The 23,251-nt window shown below is 35.8% G+C and overlaps 2 protein-coding genes and 1 long non-coding RNA gene across 5 annotated transcripts; 1 reads left to right on the forward strand and 2 right to left on the reverse strand.

Annotated features, from left to right (window-relative positions):
• Positions 1–7,062: 7,062 nt before the first annotated feature.
• Positions 7,063–8,234, reverse strand: LOC147556814 (uncharacterized). The gene is made up of 4 exons (XR_015233606.1): positions 8,148–8,234; positions 7,732–7,783; positions 7,514–7,591; positions 7,063–7,114 (listed from the first exon to the last, which is right to left on the reverse strand). It is a non-coding gene; the product is annotated as an uncharacterized LOC147556814 (long non-coding RNA).
• Positions 8,235–9,980: 1,746 nt separating this feature from the next.
• LOC147556815 (large ribosomal subunit protein eL20z-like) lies at positions 9,981–12,774 on the forward strand. Of its 3 annotated transcripts, none has more exons than XM_086657777.1 (6): positions 9,981–10,446; positions 11,020–11,083; positions 11,833–11,943; positions 12,030–12,144; positions 12,247–12,361; positions 12,447–12,774. In XM_086657777.1, the coding sequence occupies exons 2-6, from the start codon at positions 11,074–11,076 to the stop codon at positions 12,501–12,503; spliced, it is 408 nt and encodes a 135-aa protein (XP_086513903.1). In that variant the 5' UTR covers positions 9,981–10,446; positions 11,020–11,073; the 3' UTR covers positions 12,504–12,774. The 3 variants fall into 3 exon arrangements, with proteins under 3 accessions (XP_086513903.1, XP_086513905.1, XP_086513904.1); XM_086657779.1 differs by lacking the exon at positions 9,981–10,446 and adding an exon at positions 10,543–10,817; XM_086657778.1 differs by lacking the exon at positions 9,981–10,446 and adding an exon at positions 10,549–10,907.
• Positions 12,775–13,003: 229 nt separating this feature from the next.
• LOC147556816 (zinc ion binding protein) lies at positions 13,004–17,647 on the reverse strand. Its single transcript, XM_086657776.1, has 6 exons — positions 17,248–17,647; positions 17,072–17,146; positions 16,700–16,833; positions 13,849–14,377; positions 13,589–13,702; positions 13,004–13,327 (listed from the first exon to the last, which is right to left on the reverse strand). The coding sequence occupies exons 1-6, from the start codon at positions 17,332–17,334 to the stop codon at positions 13,250–13,252; spliced, it is 1,017 nt and encodes a 338-aa protein (XP_086513902.1). The 5' UTR covers positions 17,335–17,647; the 3' UTR covers positions 13,004–13,249.
• Positions 17,648–23,251: the final 5,604 nt, after the last annotated feature.

Here is a 23,251-nt window from a genome sequence, read left to right on the forward strand (position 1 = left end):
TATCTAGAACATATTTTGGGTTAACACCCAAAATTGCTCTTGGGGCTTCCGTTTGTAGGCGTGCACCCCGTACAAACGTGAAATTGTTTTTGGGGCATATGGGTGCACCCTCTCCACTCTTCTGCATTTCTCCTTCATTTCTTCATCATTCTCTCTCTTCAAAAATCTCGCGAGAAAAACTTAGCGATTGGAGCTTGAAAATCTGAATTTGCTTATGGATCTAAAACCTAGATTATTCGCCATTGTTTCTTTTCTTCTTCTTCTTTTTTACAACAAAAGGGTTTGATGCAATGGTCGGAGACTTATCTGGAATGGTTCGATGCAAGGTTTTCTTCTTCTTCGTTTCTAAGACCTAACTTGAAGGGTCTGAGACCCTCAGACTGGCCCCGCCCGAGGCCCCAAGCATTGTTTGAGAGTTGAGACTGGACAGTCTGATCACTCTCACTCAGACTGACCCAGTCTGAAGCAATGCTTTAGGCCTCAGATTTGTCAGTTCGAGAAGGGCGCCTATAGGCGTTGTGAGCCAATCTCTCAAATGAGCCCCCAAGAGCAATTTCAGGGTGTGCCATAGCCACACCCGTCTAACTAATGACATGAGTGGAAAATAGACGACCTTTTTTTCACCCTGTCTTATGTCGGGTATACATATGTTTATCCTTTTATTTCTCTTCCTTTTTCTGTGATTTCAAAACTCTAACCCTTTATTTCTTCTGTTATGTCAATTGAGGTTTAATGTGATCAATACGAGTAATCCAAGACAAGCAGTAAAGAACAATCAAGACAGAACACAAAGATTTACGTGGTTCGGTTGGTGAGACCTACTCCACGGCGACAACGGCGCGATGATTTCCACTATGATAAGCAAACAAGTTTACACAAGAGATTCCTGAGATTGTGTCTTATTGATATCTCCTTAGGGTTTAGTTTATATAGCCACTAAACCTTAATCCCACCGCCTCACCGACTCTCTGTACAACCGCCATTATACACAGATAACACTAATCACCGACATAAGCCTAGCTTCCGCATTCCAGCTCTGTCTCGGAGTCCAGCTCTGCCTCACAACCATACTTCGCATACCAGCTCTGTCTCAGTAATCAGCTCCCCTAACGGGTCCAGAATCTTGTAAACGGGTTGGCGGGTCGTAAACCAGGTTCGATACCAATCCATATTCGAGTCACTTCTAACATCTTCCAAATTATAGTAAAACATATGACATAATCAAAGAGAGGAACAACCAAGTTGGTTCTAGAGAAGGAAGGCTAGAGAAAAGATAAGTCTAAGGAGAAAGAATTCGACGGAGAAAAAAAGGGACAATGACTTATTGATTTAGCTTATAAATCAAAGATAACTTTCGTTATACCTAAGGTTTTTATAGTCTTTTCCAATTTCAAAACTAGTTTTGAATAGTCGAAACAACAAATAACTTTATGGTTCTAATATTCTAGGTTATCATCGATTTAGACACAGTGACTCCAAACAACAATACTGTAACTTAAACTACGAGGATCGAAGTAATTAGAGTGTTGATACACATCGAAATTAGTTAATAGTTGAAAATAAGTTATATATAATCATGTTACATATGTTGTAACTGTTGGTAATCATATATATGACATAGTATTAAGGGTTATTTCCCTAATGGCCCCCAACTTTGTGACCAGCTTCCCGCTTGGCCCCTACTTTACGAGAAATACCCATATGACCCCCTTCCGTTATAACACCGTCACTCTCTCTCCTCCATCATGTTTTCTCTCTCTGCCAACTCACGCCACATCATCTGTTACGCCACCTCATCACCTTCTCCGACAGAGGTCGCTGGCCGGCCAAATTTCCGGCCGGCGACCTTCAAACTAAATTTTTTTTTCACTCTCTTTAAAAAAAAAAATTCATTTCTCTCTCTCTCTAGAACAGATCTAGAGAGAGAGAAGATTTTTTTTTTTTTAGTTTGAAGGTCGCCGGCCGGAAATTTGGCCGGTCGGGCCGGAGAAGGTGATGAGGTGGTGTAACAGATGATGTGGCGTGAGTTGCAGAGAGAGAAAACATGATGGAGGAGAGAGTGACGGTGTTATAAAGGAAGGGGGCCATATGGGTATTTCTCGTAAAGTAGGGGGCCAAGCGGGAAGCTGGTCACAAAGTTGGAGGCCATTAGGGAAATAACCCTAGTATTAAGTATCGATAAACTCATACACAAACGTAACCTTACCTTAATGATTGATAAGGGTATTATGAGCTATATGTGATGATGTCAAAATTTGTCAATTTGTTTATCAGTTAGAAAAAACAGACTTGATGCTGGATCCTGCCTGGTTGATTAATTCTGGTCCATTGATTCCTTCCACAACCAATCATGCTCCCGCTCTAAGAAACCTGGGGGAAAAACCTGCAAGAAGCTCGGAAACCTCTCTGACGCTCAAGACAGCCAGGTTGCCTTTGTAGATAAAAGATTGAGTATTAATTGAATCTTTTGTGAGCGTACCTCTTCAAGGTGATTTGGTTACCTTTTGTAGACTACACTGGACCGATTGTTCATAGACGGTGATGATAAGGCGGTTGAGATCCACCGTGTTGTACTTGGACTACTCTTCGGTAGTTCAGAGATTTAGGGTTTTCCTCTTGAGTTTATCGTGTAACTTAGATATTTAGGAGTTCCTCTATTTTAGGATCTTCAATGGATATCTTTCCGAGTCTAGGAGATGTTTCCTCTTTCTAAGACTCTTGAAGCCTAAGTTAGGCAAACACTTAAGATCCTCAGCATCTGGGATCTTTGATTAGTTTTGGGTTTAAGTTGGTAAGCGTTTGACACTCTTCTGTCTTCCCATGTTTAGGGCTTAAGGCATCGATCTTGCTTACGTGGAATTTCTTAGCCTTCTCGCGAATCTAGGACAGACCTGGTCATATTTGAGTCAAGGCAGGGCTTATGCACAAAGGGCAATCGTGCCGACCCCCCAGTTTTGAGCTTAAGTGGCAGACCTTCTTTGGATTCAACCTCCCTTGCTGACTTGACGTGGGCTGACTCACGAGCTTTTGATCTTCTCTTGAATCATTGACCTTAGTCAAATAATGACCACTTTTTGTATCATCAGTGTGAACCAAATATGTGTGGATTATAATGTAGTTATGACTTATGTTTATGGTTTGTGACTCATATGATTGTACATGACATGTTTGTGAATTATATAAGCAATACATTGAATGTAAGCCTCACATTTAGACTGTGGGGTGTAACAAAGGAAAGATACTGACTTACTCAGCACGACGACGAAAGGTGAACAATTTGAGGTTGTCTCGACGAGAAATAAAGTCAATGAAAACATGGTTAACCAATACATTATAATGCTAACCAGTGAACCATAGTCTTGAATTTTAATAAGGATGGACATCGATTCTAATCCATTATTAATTGGTGGTTGGTTAGACATGTGAACCAATGCAAACAAAAGTGTGTTAGTGTGGTCTTATACTACCTTGTGGACCATGTTTTACTCATAGTTTAAGAAATAATTTACCAACTAAGGTTAGCTCAACTCTTGCTCATATGTGAAGAAGGTTCATGCTTGATTATTGGAGATTATAAATATAATGCACACACCGATGCCAAATGAAGCTATCTAATGGCCCTCGAAATTGGTTGTAATCAGATTAATTGCAAGAATCTCTTCATCCGTGTAACAGGTTGTTGTTGATATTGTTGGTTAAGAAGTGTTGATATCATTTGGATATATTGTCTCGTTTTTGCTCGAACATTGTTGTGTCGCTGGATTAGTTTATCGAGACCTTAGATATTGGGAAATCCACTTTCTCTAGCCTGTTATTATTATTATTTTACGGTGAGGGAGACCGGGTTTACTCCTGCTTGATTTTAGCCCAATCGCTTAAAGTTTTCTTTCATAGTTTTCGCCTCGAGATAGGTAGTTGTTTAAAGATTTTTCTAGGTTCTTAGTAATTCTGTTCAGTCTTCTTTATTAGATTGAAGTAATTAGCTACTTCAAAGTTCGAGACTTAATAAATCTTCGTTAGTTTTCATTTATTGATTCTTATGAGCTTCATGATTTATGTTGTTTGTCATGTCTTTGCCTTTTATGTTCATTCTATTTTGTGATTTCACGGCAGAGTGTCTTAATCTTGATTTTCATGGTGGTTGGCTTGGAAATCGAGATTCCAGGTGTTATATGGTACATCATTAATCAAGCCATGATGGGGTAACATTTTTGGATGTGACACTGTTGTTGATAATGTCGAAAAGTGGTATTCTCGGTTATCTTCTTGATGATTAAGATTCTTGTTCAGATGATGAATTTCCCACTTGCGGATTTGATGGAAAAGAGTCCGCAAAAAACTCAGAAACCATTATGACGCTTAAGTGTGTTAGGTACTTTTGCATTTTAAGAAAATTTTAAGAAAATGAATTTAAAGTTTGAGTTTAAAAATTGAACCTTCAATCTTTTTTATGGCAAGCATGATATGCTTATATAGGTTTGGTATCTTCCATGATGTTTGACTGAGATGATGCAGTGGTAATGCATTAGTGTTGATGAGATAGCCATGTGTCAATGGCCATTGGGAGGAAAATATCTAATGAGTCATATCTTCTGACAATATTTTGTGCATGAAGAGTGGGTCGTTGGAAATTCAGAGTTCCACCTCACTTTACTCTGTTTAGGTTGTGTTGGAGCTGGGAATGCCTGAGTTCTCCTTGGTTGATCTCTCTGTTTCGAGCGTCCGACAAGATTACGACTCAGGTTGGGTAAATCTCATCTTGGGTCCACCTTCCCGTGCCTCGAGACAATACGGGTCTCAAGTTACCAAGTTGATTCCCGTAGACTCCTTTGTTGTTCTAAGACTCATGGATGAGCTCTCTGTTCCGAACGACCATTGACATGTGGGCCGTTAGCTCTTCCCAGCCTTCCACGTCACTTTACTTTGTTTAGGTTGTGTTGAAACTCAGAATTATTGAGCTCTCCTTAAGTGATTTATCTGTTCTGAACGTCCGACTTGATCATAGTTCAGTTTGGGTAAATCTCATCTTGGATCCACCTTCCCATGCCTCGGGTAAATACATGGCTTAAGGTGCGGAGTTGATTCCCCCAGACCTCCATTACAAAAGCTAACCTAGTTTCTTCTCCTGGCTTGTCTCTCAACTAGAGCAGGGCTCACAACCCCTAGGAGACTCATGCCGACCTCCATGTTAGGGGTCAGGTGGTAGAGATTCATCGGATCCACCTCCCTACTGGCTTTAGCGAGGGATGCCCCATGTGTATTTAGACAATTTGTCGACTTCTTGATTTAATTAAAGTTGCCCCGTGTTTTGGTCTAAATTATTGAATGATATATGAATGAAAGAGTTTTGCTCTCTTTTTTACTCTTAAGTTCAGTATTCATTTAAACATTAGGACATGTATTTTCTATTTAATAAATTCCCAAGAGCAATTTATAATAACGAGGGATTAATTCATTCTAAAAAGTTATTATAAATTTTTCTTGCAGCATTATGACAACTTATCCTCCTTGGGAATTTTGGATTCCCCTTCTTACAAATCGCATTCCATTAAGAATGCAACTTCTATTTCATTTATTTGCACTCAGAACCATTTCAGAATGTTATTCATGCTAGTTTATTTTATGCTCGTTCCCTAAACGTGACTTTGTAGTTGTTATGCAGCGGCATGGGTGAGAAAAATGAGGCCCGTGCAAAGTTTTATTTAGTGCACTTCAATAATGTAAGATGTAATATCACTTTTTATACAGAAAATGGTAAACAAAATTTTCACTTTAGGTTACAAAATTATTTTTGTTATATTTTAGATTATATTTTGGACAAATGTGTGTGTATAATAATTATCTATTTGTTTGGTGCTTCAAAATACTTACGACCAAGCAATTTATTAACCGAATTACATTCTTTCACGAGACATAAAAAATAAATTCTTTCACGATTCCAACATATACAAGCTTAGAACTGCAGAAGCATATACTTGTAATTGACTACTTGGAAAAGAAAAAAAAAACTAAAACAGAAAATACTTAACTCGTGACTCTATTTTGTAAAACAACTAGGGTATATCCCGTGCCCTAGGGCACGGACACTTGTATCAATCAAATGTTATGAAATTTATTGTTATATTTTATTGAGGGAAAGAGAAATTTTTATTAGCTATTATTTTTTTTGTTTTCTTTTCTCTTAAATTAACATCCTATGTTTACAGTAACATCCTTTTCCTTATTAGCGTTTGGTTTTTCAAAGTAATTATGTATGTTTTAAAATAAGGATGTTTTCAGTAACATCCTTATTTAATTATTTATATGGAAAGCGTTTTATTTTTGTTATTGTTTTTTAAAATATTCGTATTCTTCTCAAGTAGATGAGACTATTGGATAGATCTGAAATTGGGGTTTGTTACATTGTTTCATTGAATGGGTGAACGAATTTTCATTTTCTTAGGTGGGTAATAGATCCAACCACCAAGATGCTATCAAAAACGCAACGAACGACCGGATTTGTCTTTCGACTTGTCCCAGTCAGCAAAAAACATTGCGTTTTATATAATAGATTATGTCGATACTTATATTGTTTTATCTCAAAAATTCACTCACAAATATTCATATAGTAGAAAGTTTATCATAAAGTCGTTAAGAAATTTTGCCATCTTTTTTTCTTTAAATACATGATTTTATTTCTAAGAAGGACTATATTTTAAATTTTGGGAAGGACTTCTAGACAATATCCTATAAATTGTAAAAAAAAATTCTTATAATATTCATACGAGAATTTGTATTTTGTGAAAGAGAAAGTAGGAAATAAACTACATGAGCTTCTCAATCTCAAAGTGTCATAACTAAAAGTCCTTCCACAGAAAAGCACATGAACAGAAACTCAAACAAGTCATTCTTGTGTTCTTGTTCAAATTTTGAATATTTCCTCTCTGAAAACATCAAAAGAAAACCAACAATGAAGTTAATATTTTGCTAAAGATATTTTGCTTGGGAATGTCAATGAAATGTGAAAATAAAGAAAATATTTTGTCACAGTTCCTCAAAATGAGATGGTTCTTGAGTTGATACCTTTGACGGAGATAAAACATTCCTCGTGAATGGACATGACAACCAATTTGAGCTTCAACATGGAGCAAACATTCACAACACGTTAAATTTTATTAGATTCGATATTTTAACAATATTCGTATGGAAACTCATGAAGGCACAAATTTATCATGGAGATTCGTCAAAATGAAGTAAAATATGCTCAAAGTGTACCATGAATTAGAGGATATATATTTTATAAGAATGAAGTTGCAAAAACAACAATTTTCAACAAACAAAATTAAGTAAAACTTTTTATGGTACGTTTCAGTGAAGAATCAAAATTACATTCAATAGAATCAGAGTAATGGAAGTACACATCATGAATTAGAGGATATTTCATAAGAATAACACATGAAAAGAACAACATTATAAAATTTCTTTATTACCATTTTTGAGAAGAATTCCAAATAGACATTTCATGAACACTTACATTCATAAAAATTTGTTAAATCTCTGTTTTTTGGGTTAATCGTGAAATGTTCTTGTTCAAACTTTGAATATTTTCTCCCTGAAAACATCAAAAGAAAAACAACAACAAAGTAAATATTTGGCTAAAGATATTTTGTTTGGGAATGTCCATGAAATGTGAAAATAAAGAAGATATTTTTTCATTGTTCCTCAAAATGAGATGGTTCTTGAGCTGTATACCTTTGATGGACATAAAATATTCCTCATGAATGGACATGACAACCAATTGGACCTAGAACATGGGGCAAACATTCACAACACATTAAATTTTTTTAGATTCGATATTTTAACAATATTCGTATGGAATTTCATGAAGACACATCAAAATTAAGTAAAATATGCTCATAGTGTGCCATGAATTAGAGGATATTTCATAAGAATGAACCTGCAAAAACAACAATTTTCAACAAACAAAATTAAATAAAACATGTTGTGGTACGTTTCGGTTAAGAATCAAAATCACATTCAATAGGAAATAGAGTAATGGAAGAACACATCATGAGTAATATAGGATATTTCATAAGAATAACACATAGAAAGAAAAACACTTCAAAATTTCTTTATTACTATTTTTCAGAAGTTTCATGAGCACTTACATTCATAAGCGGTCTCTCGATTGATTTCCCTTACTTTAGCCACTCAGAAATGGAGTCCTCTTTTTTTGGGTTAATCTTGAAATGAAATGATAAAGAAGATAATGGAAGAGAGTATAGAGAATAAATAAAATGACAAATTATTAAAAATAAATAAGAAAAATTGTAACTCCAGAATTGAATTTCAAACTGATTAGCATAATGAAATCTCTTGAAGAATAATAAATTAAAAAAACAAAACTGATAACTCCATAAAGATGAATAAATTTCTTAAAGAAGAATAAATAAAGAGGAATAAAAACGTATTCTTCTCAAGTAGATGAGACTATTGGATAGATCTGAAATTGGGGTTTGTTACATTGTTTCATTGAATGGGTGAACGAATTTTCATTTTCTTAGGTGGGTAATAGATCCAACCACCAAGATGCTATCGAAAACGCAACGAACGACCGGATTTGTCTTTCGACTTGTCCCAGTCAGCAAAAAACATTGCGTTTTATATAATAGATGTACTTATTGACTAAGCTGCAATCAGGTTCTTGCAATGATTTAAACATTCAAACATTTATACCTATTTCAACAAAAAAAAACATTTATACCTAAGTTAGTTATTTGAGGAGCATCTCGATTCTTCTACAATTTCCTATTTGCTTGAGAGAGACTGGTTTCGTCGCACCTATAGCAACCCATCTCCCATGCTCCTACCTAATTAAATTAGGGTTATCCTTCTAGGTTCTTCTTAGTCTATTTGTACACATCGAAAGTTTAAAATAACTTCTCATTTTAAGTTAATTTTATAGTGTACGATATAATGTACAAATTATTATTCATCGGGTACCGTCACGAGTTAATGATATTAAAAGGAAGTTTAAAAAAGTTCAGTAAAAAAAGTTTTAATGCAAGTATTATTTACTTTATAAAACAATCTAAACATTAAATAGGCAAAAATTCAACTCTTTTAGGCCTAGTTGAAATCATTTGTATAATTATTTATTACTTTAGTATTAACCAACTTTGTGATTAGTTTAAGGGTTATTTCTCTAATGGCCCCCAACTTTGTGACCAGCTTCCCGTCTGGCCCCTACTTTACGAGAAATACCCATATGCCCCCTTCCGTTATAACACCGTTACTCTCTCTCTTTCATTTCTTTTCTCTCTCCTCCAACATGTTTTCTCTCTCTGCCACCTCGTTAAAACCGTCAACTCATCATCTTCTCCGGGAAGGTTGCCGGCCGACCAATTTTCCGGCCGGCGACCTTCAAACTTGAAAAAAAAAAAAAAATTTATTTCATCTCTCCTCTCTCTCTCTCTCTCAAAAAAAAAATTTCTTTTTTTTCACCTCCACTCTCTCTCTCTCTCTAAACTCCGGCGAAGGGGGTTACCCTTCGCCGGAGTTTGGGAGACCTTAAAGGTCTGGTCTGTTCCGGCAGACCTTTAAGGTCTCCCGAACTCCGGCGAAGGGTAACCCCCTTCGCCGGAGTTTAGAGAAAGAGAGTGGAGGTGAAAATTTTTTTTTTTTGAGAGAGAGAGGAGAGATGAAATAAATTTTTGTTTTTTTTATAGGTTTGAAGGTTGCCGGCCGGAAAATTGGTCGGTCGGCGACCTTCCCGGAGAAGATGATGAGTTGGCTGGTTTTAACGAGGTGGCAGAGAGAGAAAACATGTTGGAGGAGAGAGAAAAGAAATGGAAGAGAGAGAGTAACGGTGTTATAACGGAAGGGAGCCATATGGATATTTCTCGTAAAGTAGGGGGCCAGGCGGGAAGCTGGTCACAAAGTTGGGGGCCATTAGGGAAATAACCCTTACTTTAAATTGTTTTCAAAGGAACCACTAGATTAAGACAAAGAAGGATTCCTAATGTATGATACGGTGTATGCGGGCCCTCACTTCATTGACTACTTACCACCTATTACGACCTTACGGCAATTGGAACCAGTCAACAAGGTTTATCCCTTTGCTTTCTTCCACGGCAAAGATCATCATTTTAGTGAAAATCTAACGGTTTCAGTTTGATTATTGTCCAAGACTGACAACTCCGAGATACAGTGAATCATAGGAAAGGAATTCATATCCCGTAATAAGTGTTACGGGTGGTGGGTGTGTTTCAATGACAAACCGGCTGCGGGGTCAGGCATTCAAATTCGACTTCTGAATTCTTAACACCCAAATCGGGGAAGTCCCAAGTAGTGAGAGAAAGTAGAGAGAGAGAGAGAGGAAGATTTCTTCTATTAGTCATAGTTGTTTTAGTGCGAGAGAGAGCTGATTTTTTTTCAATCTCTACCTAAGGAAGGAAAAATTAAGAGGCAAGTTTTTTTTTTTTAGTTGTCGGTTCTTCTACTTTAATTTAAATTAATTGCGGTATTTGATGATTCATCACTTTGCAATATTTTTTCTCTCTAATTCTTGTAGTGGTTTGGGAAATTATTGAATTATTTGAAGTTTGGTTTTGATGATTTTCGTTTTGGTTCAATTTGGATTGGACTTTTTCTTTTTTAATTGACCACTATATATTTGATTTGATGATTTAGCTAGTGGGTATTGATTTGATGTGTATAAATTTAGATGGGTATGTTTAGATTTCTTCATGTATTTAGGGATTGAGAGGAAAAGTTGATAAAATTGGAAATGGTTGGTGGATTATGGTAATTACTTACGGTTGAGAGTTTGTTACATAGTAAGTATTTGATGACTGCTTCTAAGTAAACACCTCTTTCTATTAGGGTTCTTAATTTCTTCTTGATGGATTTTGACTCATTTATTTGAGGTACCCTCATAGATATATCATTCTTGAATTGATTTAAATTCATAGGTGATTGTTTAATTATATCGAATTTTGTTTACTCGAAATGATAAATTGATGTATATGTTAAAAACAGGTACTTCAGCTGGTGACGAAGAGGCGAGGGAGTATAAAAATTAGCTCTAGAATAATGGATCAGAGTACTCACTTTACTCCACTACGTACTTTACTTCTATATCATCTAACTTGGTGTGATTTCTTAATTTTTGTTAATGGATCATTCTTGTGTATTCTACGTGAAAATACTGAAGTTTTGCAAATTATAAATGATTTCGTTTTTACCGGATGTTTTGTTGGCAAGAGTTGTAAAAATTTTTGTCTGCGTGATGTGTGTCAAACACTTAACCTCTTTGTCTAGTTTTGGTGACATTTCAATCTTTTTTCACCATAGAGTGGACAAGTAGACAACTACAGTACATGTCTTTCGTAACCTATTGTTGGTAATTTGTGTGACTTGTGCTTTTCTAAGTTTCCGACTAGCATTTCCAAACTAGACTTCCAGAGTGGTATTTGGCTTATTACTGAAAATGACGTCAGGGGAGGACTGCCTTATTTAGAAGTCATTCTGTACTCCTCGAGTACATTGTCGAGTGTCTCTTATATTGCTTATTCTATCTCATTTCTTTCATATGAAGAAGTTATTAATCTATTTGAGATCCTTGATAATCGAGTTTCTTTCCTTTTGTACTTATCGATTCTCTGTAATTAGACTGGAAATTCTGGACTAATTGCACATCCTGAGTTCTAGTCTTGCATTGACAACACTGGTTAAGGTTAAAGATGCCTTCAAAGTATGACTTAACCTGCAATATATATAAGCAATAGTAAGACATAGATGATGAATATTTATTGTCCTAATAATTATGGATATGTCATCTTCGTTTTGCAGATGCCACTGAGGAAACAAAAGCGTTGAAGAATGGGGTTGAGTTGGTGAGAACAGGTTCAGATAAGCATATTGAACTTTTGAGACCATCAGCTCGATATATTGCATCTAAAGGTAGTAGTCTTTATAAATTTATAAGCTTTTATAATCCTACAGTACATGATTTCTAACGTTTTTGTTGCTTTCGTTTGAGATGACAGACTACAGTGATCGTGAGAAAGGAAAGTATACCTTAATCAGAGATGTTGAAGACCACCCTCTAGGATTATATGACAAACCCCTTCCGTGTTTCGGATGTGGAATTGGGTGGTTCACGTAAGTATCCATAACCATCAATATCGACCTTCTTAAGTTACAGTATGCTAACATTTCAAGCACGTATATATATGTTTATCTCATTCTTGCACCTTCTTCCAGTTTCCTACTGGGGTTTTTGATACCAATCCTTTGGTACTATGCAACATTCCTCTACTTCTGGAATTATCGAAAGGATCCAAGGGAACGGGCAGGTCTCGCTGCCTCTGCTATTGCCGTGAGTACCTCCTTTCACATCACTATCGTTTCTGGTATTCTTAGTAGTGGTTCATTTCTAATTGTATGGTTTGGGTTATTTGCAGGCTTTGATATGCACCGTTGGTGCTTTGATTATAGGACTTGTTCTTATGTTTCATTAAGGGCTTGTTGCTGCTCTTCACTTCGTTTCTGTTTGTTTTCACCCTTATTGCTGAGAAACTCTGATGGGAGCAAGGCTAGGTGGTGTACTTGTTTTTTTTTTCTTCTCTTCTTTGTACTATTTTTATGGTGAAAAATGGAAGGAATGGTTATACAACAAAAGTGGTTGCAACACCCTTACATTTATCTCAGGGTTCAGTTAAACTTGTTCAATGAAATGTAAAGATCTAAAAGAAACTGTAAATGATATTAAAATCGTGATTGTCATTTGTTTATCTCTCTCCCCAAATAATCTTACCAAAAAACTCGGAGGGAATTCGAATTTCGGAATATGAGTCACCAGTGATAAAGACACCATGTTAATTTGTGGAGTTAATTTGTAAAATTATTATAATTTAGTTGTATGGATAGGGCTCTCGTAATTTGTATGGATACAAACTGGCCTATGCATCATACATTCCAAGAAATTATCTTCCACCGATCAATCCGACAATCACCTTAATTTCAAGCCTGAAACAAATGTAAATAAATGCATTGTAAAAGCTTTTGTTCCTCAATAATATGCCTTACCGATACATTTCCTCTATCAAACACTCACTACAAAAAGAAGAGAATACAAAAATAATTAACATTGTTCATTTCAAAAATGTGTTATTTGCTCAGACTTAGGTTTTGTTTGTTCCCAATGAACAAGGCAAGAATGGATCAGCAGACACAATAACAGCTTCATGCTCATTTCGCTGAAAAATCAATCTTTAAGTTTTTGTTTTTCGGCTAAACAAACCCTTCCCTTCTCATCAAATGCAAATCTTGAACTAGAGTTGATCTGCATCATGAAACAAGTTGTGTGAGAATAATCTGACATGTATCAAGGAACGTTTCACAGTAAACAACAAAATATCTACGGCCTCCTTTCTCATTGCTAATAGGCTCACACGTGATAGGCCCCAACAGTCACGTGTCCCATGTCACCCAACAAAAAAACATGTGTTAGGATAAAATAATATCACATTGACGGGGACGGGAAGTGTGAGAATATTCATGGACCAATGGGCTCTCATAACAAACATTAGAATATTCAAATTACCTTGTTCATACACATCTCCTTGAGCTCTTTTGTACTTTCAGTCGGGCATGATTCCTTTGCCGCTTTCACGACAAGCTTTTGCAGCTTCCGCTTTTCTAAAGCACCTTCAGGGTCCTGCTTTCAATGAAAGATGAATGATAAGTTGCAGAACTCAGTATCAACATCAACAAATGAGTTGAAAACAAATATGAAAAGAAACATGATCTAACCCAATCGAAATTATGTGTGTGATCAGTTAATGTACTTGAAAAGAAGCATACCGCTTTCAAGACTGAGGTAATCAGTTTTTTAAGCTTGATTTTCCCTTTACCAACTTCCTTTGTATGACCAGCTTTGTCCACATCAAAATCTCCAGCTTTCTTAACCGTGTCTGTCGACTCTTCTTTCTTATGTTTTTTAGCTTGAATTACTTCACCATTTTCAGATGCAGCTAGAAGCTCTCTCTTTTTCTTTGATTTTTTCACTTTTTTCCCATTTTCCTCTGTTGATTCATTATCAACAACATCTTTGGGTCGATTTTCTTCTTTTAGCTCCTCATCTGTATTAGAAAGTAATTCTTCCTTTGGAGCGTCTTTATTGCCAAGTGGCTCTTCCTTTGGGATTCCATTATTAGCAAGAGGCTCTTCCATTGGAGTGTTAACATCAGAACCTGTGATATTTGGAGTGGCTTCTTCAGCTGGCTTAGGTGGCTGTTTGGAAGCGTGGAAAGCTCGAGCCTTTGACCTGTGTTTCTTTCCTTCCGCATGAAGCAACAAGGTCTGTCTACTTGTAGCATTGGTATTGCAGAGGCTATATGTGCATCAAGAGAAACAAAAGTTACACAACCAAGTACCAAATTCCAAATCAGATAAAGATTTTAGCAACACTAAACGGACTGCCAGTTCGAATTTAGGTAGGTAAACCTTGACTGTTCTATCATTTTCTTTAATATGTTTGTCTTCCTTATATCTCAGTCATGCCATACATTGAGTTCTAATAGTCTAACATCATCACATATAATAAGATGTAAAAGTCTTTAAGGAGAATTTTGGTTTCCCTCTAGGTTCTCTGACCAATGTCTTTGAATATGTTTTTTCGCCTCAAGACGGTTTGCTATCACAAAGGCGAGGCGGTTCCGCGAGGCGTACGCTTCGATGCGTAAAAGGTGTAAACTATTGTTTTTAAAGAACAGAAAAATGACGTCAAATCATGGAAAAACGAAACAAAACATAGTCTTTTGGACTTTACTACCACAATATAAAGTCTCAAGTGAGAATAAAAATACTAATGTTTTTTGTTTTGTCCAATAACTAAAAAACTAACAATGCAAAGCAAACAAAAAATTTCAAAAGAGATTTTTGTTCTTAATAGTCAAGTACGTACTCCTAGGCACCAAGCGACCGCCTAGCCTCCAGATGCGCCTTGAGTCGTACACCTCGAACGTTTTCTAGAACATTGTCTTTGACATTCACCAATGTTGTATTATTCTCAAAGTAAAAGATTATGCAATTCAACATCCACAGACTCTTATATAGCAAAGAAAAACGTGGTGCTTTGAGTAATTTTACTTTAAATTTTGTATTTTGTGGTTGTTTCATGTAAGTATAGACATCAAAATGTCCACCAATAAATCTTATTTTTAACCTCTTATACAACACCTATTACAATGGAAAAACTATTTTTTTTTTCATTAAGTCAACACACTGTTGATGCTGGAAAATGGAGAAGAGAGAGATAAAACAGAATAGAAACGAAAGGTATAACTCACCACTCGAAGGAATCGACCTAGGAGAAACAAGTCCTCAAACAGATTCAAGACTAGATAAACAAAGTCTATAGACTTCAACTATTCTTCTATTCAAATAAAACTGGCCTGCCTTAAAACATATTACAACTCACTATTTATAAAGTTGGAACAACCCTTCAACTTTAAGGGAGTCTTCAACTTCCTAGCTTATACATATTACTTCCAGAGCCGTGTTTAAGGGGAGAGGGGGGCGGACAAGGCATCTGCACTGGGCCCCCACCACAAAAGGGCCCATTTCCTATAAAGGGCCACAATTAAGTTCTATATATATCTACAATACGTCAATACCCACTTGAAGATGTAACGACTAGTAGCTCTACTGGTAGTCTTGGGCCTCCATACAAGTGACTCGGGTTCGAGTCCTGTTGCCACATCTTGTAGTTGTTTTTTTTTATGAAGTATAATTGCTAAATCAATATTTGTTTCTGCTCCACTACACTTTTTCTTGACCATTTTGTTATCTTTGGTGTATTTCATTCATTTTTGAAGTGTTTCTTAAGAAATAGAAAGCTAAGCGTTTTTTTTCAAAAAAAAAATCCAATAATACATAAATACACATGTGTATCATCCTAAATTTTGTTCAATTATTTGCTCGTAATTTGTTTTTGTACGAAACGCCCACAATTAAATTTTGCCCGGGGCCCTCAAATTCTCAGCCACGGCTCTGATTACTTCGACACACATGTAAGACTCTAGATATACTTAGAATACTTCAGAATACTAATAACATTAACCTTAATGTAGAAACCAAGTGAACTGGCTAGATTTGTACTTAGTTTTGAAGACTGTTTTGACACCTTACAGGAAAATGGCAACAACCCCTAGGAAACTCTTATTGATGCACCGTTAAAGCATTGGAAAGTAGACACAGAGATCTTTTTTTTTTTGAATTGTCAGCGCTCCTCGAACTCTTGACCTCTAAAGTGGAAGACCAAACCTCTTACCACTCCAACCAAGGTTTGTTGGCAAACAACCATATAAGGTACATTCTCAAACTCGGCCTAATTAATACAAGACAAATTTTGAACTTGACTCGAAAACTGACCTCTATGATTACATTGATGATGAACAAGCTTTGGGAATATAACGAGTGTATATTCTCCGGATTAACTGTAACTATTTTCCCTTTCACTGAGAAATTCATTTCTAGCCGTCAACAATCACCATGATATTTCTTAAGTAGAAAGGAAGAGAGACACAACTATACGCCACAACTTTCCAGTTTTTCTGCTATAATGTCATGGAGTGATACCGTTACATAAATACTGATTGAACAAGTCTAAACAAAAATATAAAGAAAAAAAATCATGCAATGCAAAACTCACCTACAATACCAAGGAGCACGAGAAGATAAACCGACATTTATATCGACTTCAGGTTTTCCATTCGACTGGTTCTTTGCCTTAGCTGGTGTAGAATTTAGAGGTTTTCCTCCTTGACCTTTTGGACCATATTTCTCCTAAAACCATTTAACAACATCATCCAACATATCTCAGAATTCAATCTTCAGACGCTTTTTTTGTTTATCAAGTAGAATTCAAAATTAAATGCTATGAGCCTATGATGTTAACGTCTAAACCAAATTTTTCGTAAAAAAATGATTTTTGTTTCGATTTGGCAGATTGAAATTTGAGAAAACAAGATCCACGATTACAAATGCCACAAAGAAATTGATTCAATAAAATAAAGAAACAAACCGCTTCAGTAATGCATTGATTATGAGCTTGAACACTTTGTTGCCCAAATGTTTCTCCACAATCTATGCACGAAAGCTGCAAAAAGAAGACGATAGTGGGTTTGATTTGCACAATAGAAGTAACTGAAATCTAAAACCCTAATTAGGGTTTTAATAAGAGGAGAAAAAAGGAGAGACCTTAAAAGCAGAGCACATCCTGAAATGATTAGGTAACTTTGGCTTCTTCAAGTTCTCCCCGCAGTCTTCACACTGAAACCAAACCATTCTGATTCCCTCTTCTGTCTCTCTCTCTCTCTCTCTCTCTCTCCCTCTCTCTAGATGCAAGCCAGAAACTCTACAACAATGGAAGAAGAAACGGAGATTAGCTGGTTTAGCTTACAAAAAGGGTTTTAGGGTTTATGTGGGAGTTTATTCAGATCGCTAACCACGGTAACGCAACCCCGACTGACCCGAAAATAGAGACCGGGTAATCTATGGGCGTGGTTTTTATCAAGAGAGCAGTCCTTCAACAAAAAAAAAAAGACAAGAGTTAAGTTAAGCTAGAGCCCACATTAATCCAACTACAGTTTTAATAGCACTCCCATTATCTTTTTTTTTTTTGGAAACCCCGACACCATATTTCATTCATAAGTGATACAATCACAAATTTACAGAGATAAAATGTTATTCCTCTCGGCCAGATACTTGAGAGTTACATAAGTAAGTTCGCAGAACTTCGAATGTAAAGTGCCTCATGTATTGAAAGAAATTGACTAGATACTGACGAAAATAAGAAAGATGAAAGATGAAAGGATCCTAAAGATCACAGATTAAAAGACCCTATAGGTCAACAAAATAACAGGAAAAAACTTAAAGAACCACCGTCGTTGTCGCCTGAAAACCGTCGTCGTCACTGGAAAACCGAGCACCGCCAAAAACTTGAATCCTTCTGTTTAGACCTCCAATTCTCCAACTCTGTCTCTCCATATATAACCTTTTTTTTGTTAAGGATTCTCCATATGTAACCTATAAGAATAAACTTCAATGAAGAAAACAGTTTATCATTACTTATCATCGTCGTCTTCTTCATCTGATGCTGAAGATCTCGAATCTATTCCTTCCGGTATGTATTGTATTTGGACATCAATGGCCAATCCTACTTCATCATGAAGTGAGGCGAAACAATAACGATTGAAATCTGATTAATCGAATTAAAAAACGTCAATAATTTCCCCATCTTCTTCATTAATAACTTCTTCATCACATAAGATTAATAAGAAATCAATGGCGTCATAACATGTTATTCATTACTGGAAGAACAAATTTATATTGAAAGAAGGAAGGAGGAAAAATCTATGGTGGATAACAACCCGGAAAATCATTTCGGATAAAGCAATTCTCAATATTGAAGACCCTAGATACTATTAATGGAGGGAAAACAAACTACAATAGAAAGATAAACGGATTCCGACGAAGGGATGACCCTTCGCCGGTGGAAAACTCAGATCTGTAACCGGTTAGAGAAATTCTAAAGAGAGGGAGAAAGGAGAGAAAATAGTTAGAGAAATTCTAGAGAGAGGAACCCGTTTATTATTTGTTCCCCTATCCACTTGAAATGTGTGGATATGAAATGAGATTTCGTATAGCACTCCCATTATCAATTTAAGCTTTTAATCTATTCTATTTCAAAGTCTTGTATTGATACAAAAGGGGGATTTTAAAAGCAATGCCCAAAGTTATTAAAGACTGTGTTTTTCAACGAAGACTTGGTCAAAACAAGTTGATTTAGTATGGTTAGAGACAATGCCCATCTTCTTTCTTTTCCGACAACAGAGCAAGCTTCGACAACAAGTTTGTTCCCCCTTCACCAGAATCTGGTCTGCATCTAGAGTTTGTAACCCTAGATCCAGATCCCAGACCCACAAACCCTAAATCAAGATCCCAGACCAAGAAACCCTTTGTCTGCGAGAAACTAACCACCTTACGGAAAGCTCTGGTATACGATAAAGCTTCAATAGAAAATTCGGTCCCTTCAAATTGAAGCAACAACTAAACCACCAGACATTGGACATGGAATCTCTCTCTCTCCATTGATTACTTCACTCTATAGAGAAGATAACAGGAAACTCTGAACTCCCAATCGCCCTCATCTAGCAGGGGAGTAATCTCTAAACCCTAAACTTCTAGTAGTACTAACATGCAATTTCTATGGTTCACCCTTAGTATCTGGTTTGTTTTCACTCCCTATCTATTAATTGAGACTGATTTATAGATCTGGGCAGTTAGAATCCTAGAAATTTTCTGATAGGTGAAATTTTCTTTCATTTGAGCTTCACTTTAGATTCAACTGATGAATCTGATAATTTGGTCTTTCATCACCTGTCTTCTATCTGACTACAATTCAGTCGGTCGTCCGGTCATGCTGAACCTTTATGCATACTTAGTTCACAATACTAACCTTCGTTACAATATGTTAGCACATAGTCAATCTACTTGCGATCGTTTTGATCGGGTTTCCAAATTGGTTTCATCAATCATTAACAGTAATCACTCTAGAATCACTAATCGAACAGTTGCTGGCCACTTTGGCCTCTGGATCAGCCGAATGACAAATAGAATACATCTCAACTTTCCTTTCGACCCTGGTCGACACCACATTTTGAATATAATTCTCCATTTAAGTCATGCAGCTTATATCGCTTATCTTCCAGCTCACTTTTTGTTAATAACTTTTGTCGTTGATTTTCATATAGATTTAACTCTTAAACCAACCTCCGTAACATGTTCACTTCCACCCTTAATCGCAATTTTATTGCGTGCATTTGTCGAAGTAGCGGGGTATTTATACTCGGGCTATGACGGCGATCCCAATTTCCAGGTATCTGACAGGTTTCTACTTTGTAGAATTCGAATAGATATGGTCTCTTTATATGGAGAATACTGGCGGGATACCCAGGAATCATTGTTTGATTCCATCTTGCAAACATCTCTATTTCTTCAAGAAATTTTAGATGTATGCTTAATCCATCTCAAGTGTTACAGGAAGTTAGGAAAAAGTTTCATCTTTAAATCATTCAGACGGAAGCTCAAGAACAAATATCATATCATACTAAAGAAGAGCTGCCAGCTTAGCAAGCTACAGAATGAAGACAGTTCGACAAATCGAAGATATTTTGTGCACTTCTTTAATTCTGTTATTTTGTTTTACTACTTAATATACTGTAATTTTATTTTTCTTCGTAGTTTGTTGTAAAACTCTCTTTATATTAATGTATTACCTTTCAACAAAAAAAAAAAACTTATATTCATTATTAATAGATTTATACCCATTCTTCAAAAAAAAAAAAAAAAATAGAATTAAACCCAAAACAAAAGGGTTGAATTTTTACTGTAGTTTTCTGGTATATGAGAAACAACGGGAGTAGTACAAAAGGTTGGGTTAGGTTTCTTAGAAAATGAAGGAAATGGAAAGAGATGAATAATGGATTGTTGATAATTAAGTTAAACGAAAACTTACAAATAGAACTGAGTGTGATAACTGATTTAACTAAAAGTCTTGAAACACTTCGAGGAATAGATCATCCTGAAGGTTAAAGGAAGCATTTTCTATCATCTTGAGTTGGTTCTTCATTAAGGTGTTTTCTTGAGATATGTTTATGTTAGGATTTAGTATTTGAAAGGGTGGGTTGTTTTTCCCATGTGACTAAATAGGTTTTGAAACCTCTAGATTCACTCCCATGGCTGGTGAAAGAAAAAATGAGAGAGAAGAAGAAGAAGGAAGAGGAACAAGAAAAAAATAATGGCGGGTTTAGGGTCGTCGGTCGAAGGTTGCCGACCGACGATCTATTGACAGAGACAAGGAAGATGGGCGTTGCCTTCAACAGACCAAATTGCCTCTAACTATTTGAGGAATTGCCTTTAGAGAGATTGTCTTTAACAACTTTGGGCATTGCCTATAAAATCTCTCTTGATACAATAAGCTTACAACAATGATCTAACAGATTCCAATCAGGTGTTCTGAGTACAAATAGTTATTGTAAAATATTTATATAAATAATTTTTTCTTTTTGATTCTTTGTTCCTCCTATTACTACTTCGACAGGATCATTTTGTTTCCCATCTAACTATCTACTACTTATTTCAACGAAAAAAACTAACAACTACTTATTTTTTTTTAAATACCAACTACTACTTACCTCATTAACTTGATATTTTTGAAATACCAACTACTACTTACCTCATTAACTTGATATTCTATTAGACTCTAACCACTAACTAGGGGTTATTGTATTCTTTGTGTGAAAGCTAAGTTCCAACTAATTTATAAGGAAATGCAACTAATTGACAATTTCAATCAGAGTGAGTATCAAAATATTTTTTAAGAGAAAAATGATGATCCTAGATTCGAAAATGTAAACCTTAAATTCATTTTTTTTAATGAACATAAACCTTAAATTCATTAGGACAGCGACTTCCAGAGGAAAAGTCTTCTAGATAATAAAAAAAACTAAAAATTCACGAATAGACCAACAAAAGATATAATCCCTAAACAAAAAAGTAAACCAGATCCCAAAGTACAATAGCTAGAAATTTTATTTTTTCTTCACTATTGCTAGAGATATGACTCCAACTCTTAAAAATAGTGGAAGCAAGTAATTTGATGACCTACTACAGGTAAAGTTGGTTTAAAGTTAATAAAAGATTATTGAATAGCCAGAAGATTATTGAATAGCAAGAACATCGAATAAACACCAACTAAGAGTTAATATTTAACATTCGACTAAGGTTGTTAGTTTTAATTCAGATTACAGTCGTTCAAGACGTACCCTTACTCTAAATATGAGTTGCAAAGTGCTACGTGTTGTGTAATAGATGAGTGCTGTAATCGAGTGATGTAGTGAGGTGTGTTGTACCCTATCATGATGAGATACATAGTATCATAACCGAAAGGTTGTTAGGAATCAGGTAAGTTGGTTAAGAGTTTGTTATACTGTAACTTATAAATTGAGTTATAACCTCTTTTTGATTAATGAGAATTCGATTGTCATTATGGTATCAGAGCTCAACTTTTTCTTTTTCTCTTTCTCTCTCTAACAATCGTCTTCAACCTCAACTTGATTTTCTTTCTCTACAACTTCTCAATTTTCTGTTTCTCTCTCTAAACGAACAATGGAAACACCTAAAATCTCTTCTCTTTCGATTAATTCGATGGGAAATGCTATCCCAATCAAGCTTCAATCAGATAACTATCTAGCTTGGAAGTCCCTTTTTCTTCCAATTTTAAAGAAATACAATGTTTTAAGGTTAGTTGATGGAACTAATCCCTGTCCTAACAAATATATTGATGAAGCGAAGGAAATCATCAATCTAGCTGATCTTGAATGCATTGATGAAGATCAAAACACTTCTGATCAGGATAAACTCCACATTATCTGATTCAGTTGTTTCTTATGTTGTTGGTGTGACTTCTTCAGCACAATTGTGGCAAATTCTTGAGGAATCTTTTGCTATCTCATCAACTGCTCATGTTCTTCAACTCGAAAGACAACTTCGAGATTGTAAGAAAGATAATGGTTCAATCTCTGAATTTCTCTCAAAGATCAAGAAGATCTGTGATAATTTGGCTGCGGCGGACAGTCAGCCTCATCAAAAGAGGTAATTGTGAGTATTCTTGATGGCTTACCATCTGAATTTGATGCTTTCTCCACGTCTATTCGAATTCGATATCCACCAGTTCGATTAGTGAACTTCATAATCTTCTCTTGAGTGAAGAAATCACAATTAATGAGAAGATGAAGAAGCATCTGATATTTTCTGATAGCAATGTTCTTCTAGCTTCTTCAAACAGTAACAATTCTCATAACAAGAACAAATATTATGGAAATCAATCTTCTTCTTCCTCTCGAAATCAATCTTCTTTCTCCAATAATTCTAACAGAAGCTTTTATCCTTCAAGAGGAGGAGGAGGTGGTAATTCTGGTCAAAGTTCAGAAAGAGGCAATTTTAATAGATCCTCATTTTGAATCAATCTAGCAATGATTCAAATCGACCTATTTGTCAAATTTGAAACAAAGTTGGTCATACTGTTATGTAATGCTATCATAGGATGAATTTTTCATATCAAGGAAGATCTCCCCAAAATAACATTGCTGCTATGCTTGCTACAACCAATGTGTTTGGCCATAATCCATGGTATGCTGAT

Source organism: Eschscholzia californica, unplaced genomic scaffold (genome assembly GCF_041429995.1).
Source record: "Eschscholzia californica isolate CP2 unplaced genomic scaffold, dmEscCali1.0.p SCAF_2, whole genome shotgun sequence".
NCBI lineage: Eukaryota > Viridiplantae > Streptophyta > Magnoliopsida > Ranunculales > Papaveraceae > Eschscholzia > Eschscholzia californica.

Excerpts from the sequence above, each read along its gene's own strand:
- LOC147556815 (XM_086657777.1), top strand. Across the intron at positions 11,944-12,029 it reads TCGATATATTGCATCTAAAG|ACTACAGTGATCGTGAGAAA; the intron begins GTAGTAGTCTTT and ends TTGAGATGACAG. Across the intron at positions 12,145-12,246 it reads TGTGGAATTGGGTGGTTCAC|TTTCCTACTGGGGTTTTTGA; the intron begins GTAAGTATCCAT and ends ACCTTCTTCCAG.
- LOC147556816 (XM_086657776.1), bottom strand. The coding sequence starts at position 17,334 with ATGGTTTGGTTTCAGTGTGAAGACTGCGGGGAGAACTTGAAGAAGCCA. Across the intron at positions 17,147-17,247 it reads GGATGTGCTCTGCTTTTAAG|CTTTCGTGCATAGATTGTGG; the intron begins GTCTCTCCTTTT and ends TTCTTTTTGCAG. Across the intron at positions 14,378-16,699 it reads CGTGCTCCTTGGTATTGTAG|CCTCTGCAATACCAATGCTA; the intron begins GTGAGTTTTGCA and ends ATGCACATATAG.